At 36.9% G+C, this 16,386-nt stretch overlaps 1 protein-coding gene across 2 annotated transcripts; it reads left to right on the forward strand.

Annotated features, from left to right (window-relative positions):
• The first annotated feature begins 580 nt into the window (after positions 1 to 580).
• Positions 581 to 15,245, forward strand: LOC141293024 (protein unc-13 homolog A-like). Of its 2 annotated transcripts, XM_073825069.1 has the most exons (8): positions 581 to 2,682; positions 3,472 to 3,528; positions 5,970 to 6,050; positions 6,542 to 6,689; positions 8,073 to 8,129; positions 13,293 to 13,385; positions 14,640 to 14,799; positions 14,885 to 15,245. In XM_073825069.1, exons 1-8 carry the CDS (start codon positions 2,581 to 2,583, stop codon positions 15,171 to 15,173), a joined length of 987 nt encoding a protein of 328 aa, XP_073681170.1. In that variant the 5' UTR covers positions 581 to 2,580; the 3' UTR covers positions 15,174 to 15,245. The 2 variants fall into 2 exon arrangements, with proteins under 2 accessions (XP_073681170.1, XP_073681171.1); XM_073825070.1 differs by lacking the exon at positions 8,073 to 8,129 and having other exon boundaries at positions 587 to 2,682.
• Positions 15,246 to 16,386: the final 1,141 nt, after the last annotated feature.

Below are 16,386 nucleotides of genomic sequence, written 5' to 3' on the forward strand. Positions count from 1 at the left end.
TAAGTGATGGGATTCAATCCTTTTTTTAGTCATAGACCCAAATATAATCATCTTTGCCCAAGTCACCCACAATTTAAAGTTACAAGGCAGCTATATATTTTTGTGTGTAAAAAAAGAGTTTAAACTGTGAAAAGTTAATATTGCAATATTATAAAATATCTAGTTTCTATTATATTACATTATTTTTTTGTACTCACTATAGCACTATACTTTTAGGGTTAGGTACTGTATTGTTAATAAATAAATAGTGAATAAATGTCAATATTTTATTTAAATCAGTTTCTTTATGTAGGGTAATTTTATTTTTTCTTTAATTATTTAAATGTTTTTTATAGTTTTTCTCTAAACCAATTTAGTGAATTAAAGGGGATAGTTCACCCAAAAATAAAAATTACCCCATGATTTACTGATCCTCAAGCCATCCTAGGTGTATATGATTTTCTTCTTTTTGATGAATACAATCAGAGTTATATTAAAAAATGTCCTGGCTCTTCCAAGCTTTAGGTACTTTAGGCAGTGAATGGCTGTTGAGATTTTGAAGTCCAAAAAAGTGCACCCATCCATTATAAAGCGTTCTCTACATGGCTACAGGAGGTTAATAAAGGCCTTCCAAAGTGAATTGATGTGTTTGTGTAAGAAAAATATCCATATTTAAAAACTTATGAACAGGGCATAGGTGTAGCGTAAGCTTTGGTGAGAAGTGACGAACACGGAGACTTTTACAGAAAAATGTTGAAGGATTAAGCAAAGAGAAGACTGGTTATCCTTTGCTGTAAACAAAACTTGGTTCTTTCGAGACTAGCATATACATCCCTACATCATCCGCTGAAACACCACTTTTACGGTTTATACAGCATCAATTTGCTTTACCCAATTCGTATTCAATTCGTAACATATTTCAACTTTTCAAATTTCAAACCCAATTTACGTCATTTGCGTTGCCCAGTGCGAATTGCCGCAAACGAGTGATATGGCGTCTCCTGTGCAAGTTGAGAAAATTTCAACTTGAGCCGGAAGATTCTCATTTTGCCGTAACCATGAGTTTAAAAATTTCAGCTCGAGCAGAAATTTGCATAACGCATTACCCAATTCATGTAATTTGCTTTGCCCAGTGCAAATTGCCGCAAACGAGTGATATGGCGTCTCCTGTGCAAGTTGGAAAAATTTCAACTTAAGCGGAAAATTTGCATGGCACGTCACCCAATTAGTGTCATTTGCGTCACCCGGTGTAAAAATGTTTAACTTTAGTGGAAAATTCATGACGCGTCACTCAATTAGAGTCCTTTGCATTGCCCGGTGTGAATTTCCGTAAACGTGCGATATGCTGTCTTCTATGCAAGTTGAAAAATGTCAACTCGAGCGGAAAATTTACATGACGTGTCACCCAATTCACATCATTTGTGTCACCTGGTGTAAAAAAATTCAACTTGAGTGGAAAATTCACAACGCGTCACCCAATTCGAGTCATTGAATTGCCACAAACGAGTGATATGACGTCTCCTGTGCAAGTTAAAAAAAAAATTAAACTTGAGCCGGAAAATTTGCATTTTGCCGTAACCATGAGTTGAAAAATTTCAGCTTGAGCTGAAAATTTGCATAACGCATTACCCAATTCCTGCCATTTTTTTCGCCCAGTGCGAATTGCCGCAAACGAGTGATATGGTGTCTCCTGTGCAAGTAAAAAAAAAATTAAACTTGAGCTGGAAAATTTGCATTTTGCCGTAACCATGAGTTGAAAAATTTCAGCTTGAGCTGAAAATTTGCATAACGCATTACCCAATTCCTGCCATTTTTTTCGCCCAGTGCGAATTGCCGCAAACGAGTGATATGGTGTCTCCTGTGCAAGTAAAAAAAAAATTAAACTTGAGCTGGAAAATTTGCATTTTGCCGTAACCATGAGTTGAAAAATTTCAGCTTGAGCTGAAAATTTGCATAACGCATTACCCAATTCATGCCATTTGCGTCACCCAGTGTAAATTGCCGCAAACGTGCAATATCGCTGGTTCCGTGCAAGTTGAATAATTTAAACTCAAGCGGAAAATTCCCATGACGCATTACCCAATTTGTGTCATTTGCATCACCCAGTGCGAATTGCCGTAATCGTGCGATATCGTGCCTTCTGTGCAAGTTTAAAAATTTCAACTTTAGCGGAAAATATGCATGACACACATGGGTGTGGAGCACTTTTTATGATGGATAGATGCTCTTTATTGGACTTCAAAATCTCAACACCTATTCACTGTCATTATAAAGTCAGGAAGAGCCAGGACGTTTTTTAATATAACTATGATTGTATTCATCTGAAGGAAGAAAGTCATATACACCTAGGATGGCTTAAGGGTGAGTATATCATGGGGTAATTTTCATTTTTGGCTGAACTGTCCCTTTACTTTTACATATAATTTTTGCTGCTCCAGTGCCTATTTACTTTTATTACATGGGAAGAAAAAGTGTGTAATAATGGCAGAAATTTCATTTTTGGTTGAACTGTCTATTTAACAACAAACCTGTTCTTTTTTTATTATTTTTCCTCTTCCTGAAATGATGTGATTGGCCCGTTAGTCTGTCAGTTGCTGAATAATGGACACTGTCAGCCTATTAAAGAGCGCCAAGACCAATTCTCAAGTTAATTACACTATCCTCTCTTCACAGGGCAGGGTGAAGCTTGCTTGTCACAGTGATGTAAGGACTGAATCCCCATTTAGCTCAATGTGTCCTGTCTCTCTCTTTCTCTCTCATTCTCAATGTCTTCTTTGTGTGACTTGGGTCCCCCTGTTGAAACAAACCGGTGGAAGCAGTGTTTTTTTACCCCTTGTTTTCAATGCAGTTGTGGGTTTCCCTATAGACTCACACCTATGTCCCGTTCAAATCCTCACATAGTGCATTACAGGTGCTCGGACATACCAGGTTAAATAATGCATGCATGACAGTCGCTTTAGACTTCGATGCTGGTCTAAACGACTATTTCTTTTTGCAATGTCAGAAATACAGGACTATTTCTGTATACTAACGATTTAATTTTCCAAGAAGGACTACATTGTACACCTTTGTATAATGTTATAATGGTATAATAAGGTGCACAAGCCTCATTCACTTAGTGATATATCCAGAGATTAGAGTATCGGCCAGTTGTAGATACTAGATATATCACCAGAGTGGTGTTATACGGGCTGTGGACCTACTGGTTTTGTAAACCTTTCAACTCTTGTCTCTGTCTTCTGTATGTAGCTAGTTTACCGTCTCATGTTGCACAAACAGTTGTGTGTCGACGCGTGGCTGTGTGCGAGCGTGTTTGGGGGTGGCGGGGCACGCTGGGATTGTGCGAGTGCGTGTCTGTTTCTGACCTCTGTGATGTGGCATTTCTGTCTACAGCCTTGTCGAACTCTGTGACCTGACTAATTTCCTCTTCTCTTCTATACTCTGTCTTTCTTTTTTTTTCGCTTCCTCCACTTTCTCCTCTTCTTCCTTCAGGGCACTCAACTTATATTTAACGCAGCCAAGGAACTCGGTCAGCTCTCCAAGTTGAAGGTATGAATGGTTATATTATAAAAAAAAAAATAATGATTGATATATATATATATATATATATATTAGGGCTGTCAATCGATTAATTTTTTTTAATCGCGATTAATCGCATGGTTGTCATGAGTTAACTCGTGATTAATCGCACATTTTTATCTGTTCTAAATGTACTTTAAATTAATACTTTTTAAATTTTTAAATACTCTAATCAACATTGGCATGGACAAATATGGATGCTTTAAGCAAAAATGTGTTTATTATTAGTGAAACCATACTCGACATAGAGCATGAAGACTAGACATGTTTCAAAGGTCATAGATGTTTTTCAAATAACTTGTTTATGTCTATTTGACACATGGAAAAAAAGAACATAGAAATACCCGGTTCCCATTACTTCTCTTTCTTTGCACTGAGCAATTTACTTACACGAGCCTGTTTACATTATTTGCAGGACAGGGCAGCTCACTTTATCTGAACATGCAAAATCTACATTTATTATTACATTTGTTTGCCTCTCGGTGCCCACGTACTGTAATCTGATGCAGCCAAGTTCTCAACAAAACTGTTTCCATTGTTATAATTTAGTATTTCTGTTATCAGACAACCAAAGTAATATGAAATAATAACTGAAAAAAATCCTGAATTATGATCATGATTCAATCGCTGAAAATAATAATTTACAGGCACCTGGACATAAGTCACTATTCTCTGCATTATTATCGTTGTTTTTAACTTCCTGTTTGAATACCTTCACGATCCTTTGACTTTTTAGGAGTTTACCCGTTTAAAGTTATGTGATCGCAAAAACCTGCTTCTTTTATTTTTTTAATGTATTGTTTTGGTTATAATGTACTGATTCGAGAACCTGGTCTCATGAAAATGCGCACTAGCACGATTTTCTGTTTCTATTTGGCGTGCTATTAATAAGCTGAAATTAACTTTGGCGTGCATATGATATGCAATTATGCATGTGTTTGACGTGCATTTAATACGCCGTTTTCGCTTGCATACTCGTATGTGGCTTTACGCATCAACCCCACAGCACCAATAACGTAGACCGACTCCGCTTGCATTCAATAAATATGGCAGAAGTGCCGGTACGCAAGTACGCAAAAGGATACAATACAGAAGTGCCTGCGTACTGGCCCACTTCAAGCACTGGAAGCAACAGAATATCTGGTTTAACTGAAAGCGCTGCACCACTGCCGCTCGCTGAACAGAGCAGACGCAGATATAAAGAGAGGGAGGTGTGTTTATAAATAAACATAAAATAAATAAATTAATATTTTAATATTTTATAAACATAATAATAATTACTGTAGATGATTTATGCATTTGAATTAATAAATTAATGTATTTTTTTTGTCTTCACGTTGTTGTTCTTTTTTTTTTTTGTCTTAATTTTTCAAAAGCATGAAAGACGTGACTTAAGATAACACAGGATTACTTTAACTCAGGGTTAAATTGAACCAGGAATTACACTTCAGTAACATTTGGAAAAACTGCTAAATATTTATGTTAATATTTATAAATAAGCATTATAAAATAAATTAATTTATATTTTAATATTTTATAAAGATAATATTAATGTATATGATTCATTCATTTGAATTATTAATAAATTATTATTAATTTATGTTTTTTATAGATGTTTTAAATTTTATCAGTTTATCATTTCATGTATAAATTCAAATATTCAAATTAAAATATAAATGGATAGATATTTATATAATTAATATTTTTAAATACACATAAAGTAAATGATTTCATATTTTAATATTATATAAATATAATATTAATTATTGTAAATTATTAATACTTTGGATTACTTAAAAATTGTTAATTTAGGTTTTATTATAAATAAATTTTTAAAATGTTTATCAGTTTATTATTTAATATGTATGAATTCAAACATTTTAATTGTTGTCATTTTTCTTGTCTTCATGTCATTGTTTTTTTATACTTTTTTTGAGAGTATGAAAGATGTGATTTAAGAGAACCCTGGATTACTTTAACTCAGGATTAAATGAACCTGGATTAACAATACTTGTAGTGGCAAAAATTACACTTTAGTAACATTTAGAAAAATGTATAAATATTTATAAAATAATACTTATAAATAAACATTATAAAATAAATTAATATTTTATTAATTATTATTAATTTAAGTTTTATTATAAATACATTTTTGAAATGTTTTATCAGTTTATCATTTATTATATATTAATTCAAATATTTTAATTACTATGTGTTGTGTTATCTTCATGTCATTTGTTAATTTTTTTAGAATAAATTTATTTTATTTTTTGAAAGTATGAAAGATATGACTTAAGATAACTCTTATTTAGTATTACTTTAACTCAGGCTTAAAAGAACCTGGCTTAACAATTTTAAGTATAAAAAGATCATTGTTGTATTTTGTTCTTATGAAATTGTAATTTTTGTAGGAGCACATGGTTCGTGAGGAGGCCAAGGCACTGTCCCCTAAACAGTGTGCAGTGATCGAGTTAGCACTGGATACTATAAAGGTGGGTAAAGAGCTGAATGTCAGTGTAAAAAATTACTTTAAATAATGAGTTGTTAAATATAGTGGAAATAAGTCTTTTGTTCTAATAGTTGCCGCCTTCTACACTAGAATATGAATTCTTTTCTGTTTAAATTTTTTTCATTCTGTTACATAAGTATGTGTTTATTTGCACTACGCACATCACTATCCTTCCTTGTAATGTTCAATTTACACTCCCACTCAAACGTTTGCCCTTTATCACATTCGGTAGATTGTCTTTGCACTCTGGGATGTAGAGCAGAATATAATACAGACTTTTTGATGTAAAAAATGTTCTTCTATCCCACTTTAATAAGCAGAGACAACTATAAGAAGCCATTCGTAGGTGGTTTTCAGGGAATCAACATGAACTGTAGTTTTATAGCAGAATTGTTCTTGTTTGTTTGAGCATCCCGACCAGCCAGACACAGCAACCTTGTCTCAAGTAATATCTGCTGTTTTGTGGTTTCTTAGCAATATTTCCATGCTGGAGGTGTGGGGCTAAAGAAGACGTTCCTGGAAAAAAGTCCGGACCTGCAGTCTCTGCACTACGCCCTGTCCCTCTACACTCAGGCCACGGACAAACTCATTAAGACCTTCGTTCAGTCCCAGAATACACAAGGTAAGGCTCTTCCAGACATCCCCCTGTCTTTAAATATCAAATACATATTCCTCAACCTTGGCAGAATGTCAGTTATTAAAGTGATAGTTCACCCAAAAATTAAAAATACCCCATGATTTACTCACCCTCAAGCCATCCTAGGTGTATATGACTTTTTGCTTTCAGACAAATACACTTGGAGTTTAAATAAAACATAAATGGTTATTTTAAAACATTAGTTTCTATGACTTATAAATAAATGTGTATTTTATAGTTTGTTTGTTTTTATATATAAAATTATAATTTATTTATTTATTTTTAGTAAATTAATTAATTTATTATAAATATTGGTTATTCTGGTCTCCATCTTTCTTTTTCTCCTTCACACACTTTGGAAAACCTGACACACTTTAGGTCGAGATGCCCCTGGCAGAGACATTTTAATAGATAATAATTTAAAATGTAATTAGGGTAAATGTCACTGCTTCATTTAAGTATTTAAACACATATGAAAGCAAGTGTGTGTGCAAATGTGGGTTTATGTGTGTTTAAAACTCCATAGCAGGTTGAAGATACACATCATTTTGGAGGACTGTTAAAGACTGTTAAAAGGGGTCATCGGTTGCAAAACTCACTTTTACATGTTGTTTGAACATACAGTCAAGCCCGAAATTATTCATACCCCTGCCAAATTCTGACCTAAAGTTACTTTTATTCAACCAGCAAGGTTGTTTTTGATCGGAAATGACACAGGCTTCTCTTAAAAGATAATAAGATGATGTATTAGAGGCATCATTGTGGAAAAAAAAATATTTCTCAGCTTTTATTTACATTTGAACAAAAAGTGGCATGTCCAAAATTATTCATACCCTTTGCAAACTGTCACAGTCTCTGGGAAAATCCAAAGTTCTATACCATTCCAAATAGTCCAAGCTGTTCTAAAGCATCCTAATTACCCTGATTCATTGGGAACAGCTGTTTTAATCAATTCAACAGGTGAAAAACAGAAGATCTCTGCTGTTGGTTTGTGGACAGTCATGGCTAAGACAAAGGAGCTCACTTTTTATCCATCTTTGCCAATCGCCTTTCTTAATAATGTGATAGTTAGCAAGTTTCACCCCATGGCAGAGAAACATGCAATAGAATGACTCGCTCTAAAAAGCGCTGAGGTAAAAAGAGTGTTTTTTTTTTTTACACTACCACTGAGAAATTTTAACCAAGTATGATATAGACCTCATTAAGACCCTAAAGAATCATATCAACTTGTGGAAAATGGGCATCTGATGACCCCTTTAACATTTGATGAGCTTGTTGGACTGTCTCTTTCTTTCTTCTTTCCTTTCCATCTCTCAAATCCCCTTTCAATTTCTCTGTATTTTTCTGCGTCCTCTCCTCTTTCACCAGTTCATGGAGGGAAGGGGGTAAGGTTCACCCATAGTGAAGACGTGTACCCAGAGAAGGGTACGTTCACATGGGGCCCGGTGCCCCTGACGACAAAGAACCAATCAGTGATCCACCCGAATCAGATCATGCACCTCCCATTCCAAACGGGCCAACCGCATGCCCCACGACCACCCATATGTTCCCACAGAAAGGGCCTTGCATGTATGAGAACCTGGGAAGAACATGCTGTATGTTCACATACATTGGTCTGAAATGTATCTTGACGCTACAGCAACTAGAAAGCCCAGGATGAAGTGTGTTTTGAATGGCAGTGAATGAGGAATGCACACACTTCTGCAGTGTGAGAGAGGCGCATGTGTGCACTGCGGATGACGAGCCGCGAGTGTCAGTGAGTAAGCGAGTGAGAGACCGTGACGAAACGCTACATTCCGAGCGCCGAACCACATTGTCGAATGTAGATGTGACATTAATTGCGACTGACTCAGCTTGTCCGCAGGCAGGGCCTGCTCTGCTGCTCACGACCACGCAACGTGGTTTCCCTCCCTTCAGTCTCATCCCTTAGGCTCAATCTAACAAGACAACCTTCCCTCAGCCAATCAGAGTTCGCTCCTGGGGTCAGGTGACGTGCTTTCTGTCAGTGTACATCAGTGCGGAAAAGCCCTAAATTGGCATTTAAGAGCCCTGTAAAATATCACATGGATATATGTGATTATAACTAAGGGTTCGATGAATGGAAGAAAGTCTGTGTTATATACAAGTCTTTGAAATATGACCTGGGCATTTCTTGACAGGTTTCGTGACATTTACCCAGATGCTCTTTGGTTAGGAATAATCATAAAGTGCTGCGTCAAAAGCCGTCAGCATTAGCGTTAGCGTGCTGCTGTTGAAGCTCTTTCAAATCCCTGCTTGCTCAGACGGAAAACTGCATTATCAGCCTGTTTCGCTGACAAGCGCACATATATAACAGATGCCGAAAGCAAGGAATCCGTTTTTTAATTATTATTTGATTGCTGCTGACCTAGATTCTGTGGAAAGATTTAGCCGTTTAATTCACATTTAGTTATGTGAATATAATTCATTGGAGGCATCGTCACTTAAAGGTGTTTGAAAAAAATAATGAATATTTTAAAGGGAACCCTGGGTATTAAAGGAACACTCCACTCCACTATTTAAAACTTGACTCTTCTGCAGTTATATACACTACATGATATAACTACAGATGAGTCAAGTTTTAAATAGGACAAATATCGAAACTCGTTGGTCATTTTTAAACGCGATGCTATATTGGTCTCATAGGATTCAATGATCTATGCTAAAAGTGATATCACCAGAACAGGAGAACGACTGAATTTATTTCAAAATGGTAAAACTCAACTTATGAACTCGGGGGGGAGTTGGAGAACGAACCTATTTCCAAAAAAAGTGGAGTGTTCCTTTCCTTTGTATGGCTTAATATAGTAAATGATGTCTCTTATCAAACTATGTAGTAGAAAACCTGTGAAAGATTTACGTTAATTCAAAAAATCCACACCGTTTTTTCGATGAAATGGTTGTTCGAAATGCTGGAATTTGACTTTTTGAAATCTAAAGCCTGAAAAACCCTTATAGCAATATTCCTGAAGAGGTACTAACAATGTATCTATGAAATAATTATTTTATTTTGTCAATAAGCACATTTATTACACAAAATTCACGCAATTAAAAAACCCTTACCTAACCCATACCTTTCTTTCAGACAAAAATGATCAAATGACAAAAAAAAAAAAAAATGATTCACTGTTTTGAAGTGCTCCAATCTGATCGCAAATCATTTGATTTAGATCTGAACTTCGCGCATCGCGAGTCATTTGATTCAAATCGGGACTTCAGAGGGTAAATCATTTTGATTTAGATCTGGACTTTGGTGTGGGTTTGTGAATTGAAGGATTCAAATCAAATGATTTGAATCCATGCTCCTGTTCCTTCTCTGAAATGATTATTCAGATCGGGACTTCAGAGCAAGAATCGCAATTCATTTGATTTAGATCGAACTTTGGAGCGGGTTAGCGAATCATTTGCTTTAGATCGCAACTTCGGAGCGTGAATCGCAAATCATTGCAGTTAGTTAGTAGGTAGTAATAGTAGTTAGTAGTAATAGCTCGAGATACACAATTTGGAAAATAAAATACTGATATGATGACCACAGTGACTAAAGCATCCACAGGTGGCGATGGATATACAGTGCACAGCACAAATGAAAAACTTAACAAATTGAGCAATTACTCTTTACTTGAAAGACATATTAGGATTCTTTGGAGATATAATGTTCCAACAGGCCTGCTTGATCAATTTCCAAAGAAGAATGTCAAAATCATTTAGCAAATTAAGATTTTCCTATCAAAGTGATAAAATGTTGTGTTGCAAAAATGAGTACACCCTCCTGAGAGTTACTAAATAAAACTAAAAAAACAAAACAAAAGTGTAAGTTTAAAGCTATTTTTGATCAACCAGTAGTTATACTGAACCAAAACTTTTAAAGACAAGTAATTTCCTGACAGTTAAAGGTGTTTTATAGCCTACTGAATCATACACAGACTTAATGCTGTCTCCCAAAACCACTTGGGAGAGAACTGCCAGGTGACTTATTTCTTAGCAGAAAAGAGGACAGTGGTACAAGAAGAATACCAAATTATTGTTTTAAGTGTGAAAATATAGCAGAAGTAGCACTGACATTCAAAAACAATGGACTTGTGACAAGGCTCCTGAAATAACCAGGTCTTCACTTTAAGTTTTCATTTAATGATGAGTGATTTTTTTGCTACAAAATGAGGCGGAGAAATACCATGTAAGAGTGTCAGAGCTGGCAAAAGCTATGAAAAGAGTGACACTTTATCTCACAGAGTACGAAGCAGCCTGCAGAAGTGACATGCTTGGTTATTGTCACCACTAGAATTACCTACTGTAACCACAGCACAGTAAACTCGTTTAACCTCTTCCAAAGTCAATCATTTTGGATCCAAAAGCATCCAAAATGTTCTGGTGTTGCTACAGGAGGAGTGCAGCGAGAAGTGTCTGGTACCTACAGTGACGTTCAGTGGTAGTAAAGCTCTTCTACAGGGATGTATGAGTGCTGAAGGTGTGAGGGAGCTGTGCTTTATCAGTGCTGTCATGAATTCACACACTACTGTGTGATGGAATACAAAAAACTGAAACTGCAGATGCTACCCTCCCCTCATTCCCTGCATTATTGGGCATTTTTTCAGCATGACAATGAGGATATTTATTCTGCCAAGGTGAAAATCCTTCAGTGGACATGTATTTCACTCAGTATTAACACTCTTGAGCAGCTGTGGGGGATTCTGTAGAGACAAGCTGAGCAAAACTCCCCATTAAAGACCAGGGCATTCAAAGAGGTCGTCCTCCAGGAGTTAAACAGGACAGATGTGAAAATTTGCCATGAACTTGTGCACTCAGTGCCAAGAAGGGTCAGAGCAGTATACTTAATGTTCTGGAGGACATATTAAGTACTAGAATATTATACATTTGCTGAATTACATATAGGGTGTACTCATTTCTGCAATCCATTATTTAAACAAAATTGGCTAATTTACTTACATTACAGGAAATATTGGCATATATTTTGTTGTTTTTATTAAGTATATGTTTAATACATTTAAATATTGCCAGCTTTCCATGAATTATATTAGTGATCATTAAGAAAATACATCTTGTATATATATATTAAGAGGGGGTGTACTCATTTATGCTGTGCACTGTAAGCATAGGCTTAATCCAAATGCGTACCATCGATTTTTCCCCACAAGGAGTCTAAACGCCCCCAGATATCGAATGAAATCTGCGCTGAGAAACTCCTTCAGTGGCTGCAGCGTCATGACAAGTATCAGCATGTTTACATCCTACCAGGATGCCATCTACCATTTCTTGTCTCTGCTGTTTGTAAGCTCTTTCAGTAGCTGTGATCTAGTAAAATCCTTAAAGGCATCAGGGCTAAAGTGGAGAGAACCAGAGACGCTGGTCTTCAGGATGTTTTATTCGTCCACAGACATCCTCCCATTCTTTTCTGCTCCTCTTATCGCTAGTAAAGCAGTGAAGACTTACATCGCATCAGTATTTTATTTTCCAAGTTGCTTATTCCGTGTTGTGTTTTGGTAACAACGGGTAGCACAATTATCTCACAGAGTACAACCATTCAAGTAGCTCAGGCCAAGGAACTCAGCACTTTCCATGAGTGTGAATGGAGATGTGTGGGAATGGAAGTGGTTTTCCGCATGTACCTGCCTGCATTTAAAACCAAGTGAAGGACAATATCAAATGTTCTCCTTGTCTTGACTGGACCAATGGGACTGCTCTCCCCCTCCCCATCATGGTTATAAAACCTTCATGAAACACCAGAAATGAAGTGTGACCCCACTGCATGTGTGCAGATGGTACACTCATGATAATCTGAGGAAACACACTTCTCATTGTATCGTAGACACTTTTTGTTGCTAAAGAATCCTGTGAGGCATTACTTTATTTTGGTTGTCTGTGTATTATGAGCTAATTTCACCGATTACTTCAGGTCATGGCAGCTTGTTAACATTTTTATGAAGTCATGAGATTGCTAGCTTGTTATTTTTGTAAGCTAGCTAGCTGTAAAAAGCTGTTAGTGCACAGACACTGGAATAAAGTGTCCCCAATTTTGTGCCTGGACAAGCCTCACAAATTCAGATTAGAGATGTGTTGCAAGGATCACTTGTTCAATCATTTTCAGAGCTTATTTGCATCTTGCACAGTACTATATGATTTTTATAAGTTCATATGTATCACCCCAATTAAGTAAAGTCAAATTTGTTCAGCCCAGCGCAGCTATTATAGAAATTAGCAGCTTAATTATATATCCTATTAGCTAATTTAAAATTCTTTGCAAATGAAATTCAAATTTGAACTGAGCCAATACAATAATAAGCTCTGAATTTGTATTTAATATGTGCTCCCACATGGAAGACCAATCTGAAAATCTTTTTACATTATTAGTAATCTCTCAAACCAGGTTTAACACCATTATGCTGTTTAAACATCTTTGTCATCCAACCAGTTTAAAGTATGCATTGCCTCTGTATGACTCTGCGGTAACTGAATTCATGAAGGAAGTGATTAGAAGTTCCATTGAGCCATACCGATGCAAAGTATCCTGCCAGACCGGATATGGAGTCTTGACTTGTCTCGTCTTGTCTGCAGGTACTGGTGTTGATGATGCAGTTGGAGAGGTTTCTATCCATGTGGAGATCTTCACTCATCCAAATACTGGAGAGCATAAAGTCACAGTGAAGGGTACGTATTTCTTGATGTGTAACTAAAGCCTGTTGTTTGCATTCCTCCTTGATTTTAAACTTTGGAAATAGTTGCATCAGTTAGGGTGAAACTCACTGGTGGAATTCTTTGGATAATCTTTAGGCCAGGGGTCTCCAAACTCAGTCCAGGAGGGCCAGTGACCTGCAGAATTTAGCTCCAACCCTGATTAAACACACCTGAACAAGCAAATCTCAAGGTCTTACTAGGCAAGCTAGAAAATTCCAAGCAGGTATCTTCAGGCAAGTTGTAGCAAAACTCCGGCCCTCCAGGGCAGAGTTTGGAGACCCCTGCTCTAGGCATTCTTTTGAAAGATCCTCAATGTCTTCCCCCAGAAAGCGATTTCTACCGAGGGGGACCAATGAAATCAATTGCCCCCCTAGCCCCTGACGCAAGCGGTTCTTACTTACTACACCAAAACATATTCACGAACCCCTTTTCTGGTTCCGAGCTTGTGCTTTAGGCTTTAGGCGTCGAAAGACAAATAACCGATTTGAAACTAGGCTCTGACTTGGTGAAAAGGGGGTACTTGTGTACCAATCTTCATCCCTCAAGTAGCCTAATGTTTGGAGGGAAAATGTCAAGGAGGGCCTGTGAAAATTAAATGGTATATGAGGCACTAGGTATATGAGGTTCCTCAGAATGGCACATTGGCAGAATTCTCTGGAAAACCGCTAGGAATAAAGTGCCTTATACCTTTCCAATACAATAGGGTTACCGGAAAACCAATGAAAATTTTTCGGGTTCTTATGGATTCTATTTTGTAAGTTCCTTCAAGAATTTCTAGTTCATTATTTTAGACTTCAAGACTCTAGGAACCCTTGTCAAGTGCTTAAAACTTTTCCAATACAGTAGGGTTACTGGAAAACCAATGACAATTTTTTTAGTGTTCCTATGGGTAGATAAATAAGGTACAAAGATGACCCATTGAGTACTGCTTATAGCTTCAACGCCAATTGAACACTCCCTGGAAGCTTCTAGTATGCCTAGTTAGACCTCAATTAGCTGGTTTAGATGAGTGTTTCGGAGCTGGTTGGATCTAAACTCTGCAGGACAGCGGCCCCCCAGGACAGAGTTTGGACACCCCTGCCCTAAATGTACAGTTTTGGGTTCTTGAAATGTGGTGATCTAAGGAACCCAAAATGGTCTCTCAAGTAGCTTAATTTCTGCAGTGTAATCGGATGCAAGTAAAGGGAAGTCTAAGAAAATTGATCAACTCAATGTATTTTCTATTAGTGGTGGCTGCGAATGACCTACGGTGGCAGACCTCTGGAATTTTCCGGCCCTTCGTGGAGGTCTACATTATTGGCCCTCATCTCAGTGATAAGAAGAGAAAGTACGCCACCAAGTCCAAGAACAACAGCTGGGCTCCCAAATACAACGAGACCTTCACATTGTGAGTGGCATACTCTTGTTTCTTTAGCTTGCATTTACACAACAGTTCCTAAATTAAAAAAAGTAATCCTGCTTCTTTTTTAAAGCACATTGAGTAACGAAGTGGGTCCGGAGTGCTACGAGCTCCAGGTGTGCGTGAAAGACTACTGCTTTGCACGAGAGGACCGCACTGTTGGCATGGCGGTACTGCAGCTGAAGGACGTAGCACCACGGGGTAGCGTAGCATGCTGGCTCCCGCTAGGTAAACGCATTCACATGGACGAAACCGGCCTGACCGTACTGCGAATCCTGTCCCAGCGCAACAACGACGACGTTGCGAAAGAATTCGTCAAGCTCAAATCTGACCAGCGCTCTGCTGAGGAGGGGCGGAGCTAAGACCAGGAATTAGCTAGCGAGGCATGGTAACTTGAATGGCGCAAACACTGCCCCCGATGTTCAGATGTTGCACTAGCGCATAGAAAAAAAACAAGACATGTTTATCTCAGTTCTTCACTTTAATGACCAACCGTTTACGTGACAAAGCAGTTATATATTTGTATTCAGTGCACTGCCATTAGAATTGCCAGGAAGGGCTTGTTTAACAAGCACAATTTGGCACACGAAACAGACACAGGATATTGTATTTCTTAAATACTTGATGTTTGTGATGACTTTGATTTTTATAATGCATATTCCAAGACAGAAACCTGCCAAAAGGTACTTAAATACAACAAATGTTTATCTATTTATCTGCAAAACATTAAATATCACTATCAATTGCACAGGTCTTAAAATATAAATTCAGAAAATATTATATTTAAAATAATAATAATAATATGACAATAGTTATATTACAAATATATTTATATTTTATTTATATTCCGATTTTTTTCAAACTCATCTGTGAAATAAACCAGATTAAGGCATGTAAACATGACAGAGTGCTACATAGTGCCATGATTTTTTTTTTCGTACCATATTCAACAACATCTGTAATGATGTCAAACCTTTCGTGCGGCCTTTTGTCAATCATTCCTGCACCCTTCAAAGGGTGCCTTAATGTCAGGGTATCGTTTCTCCACTATGTACAACCATTTCACCCCTTAACCTCCTTAATAGGGACCAAAACCCCCTATGGGTCAGACTTTAATGTTATGCAATCGTTTAGAAGCACAAGAAAATTATGAAAAACAGACCTACAACCAAATACACCTCTGAAAGCAGAGTGGTCACTTTTTCATGTAGTACGAAATGTGTAAAAAAATATTTTCAGGGGGCGTGACTTGCAGGAAATCCTACGAATTCTACTTATTGTACGAATATAAGATACTTGGACTTTGTAAAGATGCATCGCACATTTAGATTTAGTCACAGGGCCACCCCTCTCCTGTCTTTAGTAGTGTCGTCAAACGATTAATCGCATCCAAAATACAAGTTTTTGTTTACATAACATTAAGTATGCACAGTATACACACATGTATATATCATTTGTATATACATAAATATCACAGTATACAGTAAACTAAAACTTGTATTTTGGATGCGATTAATCACAATTAATCGCAATTATTCGCATCCAAAATGCAAGTATTTGTTTACGTAATATTTA

Source organism: Garra rufa, chromosome 19 (assembly GCF_049309525.1).
Source record: "Garra rufa chromosome 19, GarRuf1.0, whole genome shotgun sequence".
NCBI lineage: Eukaryota > Metazoa > Chordata > Actinopteri > Cypriniformes > Cyprinidae > Garra > Garra rufa.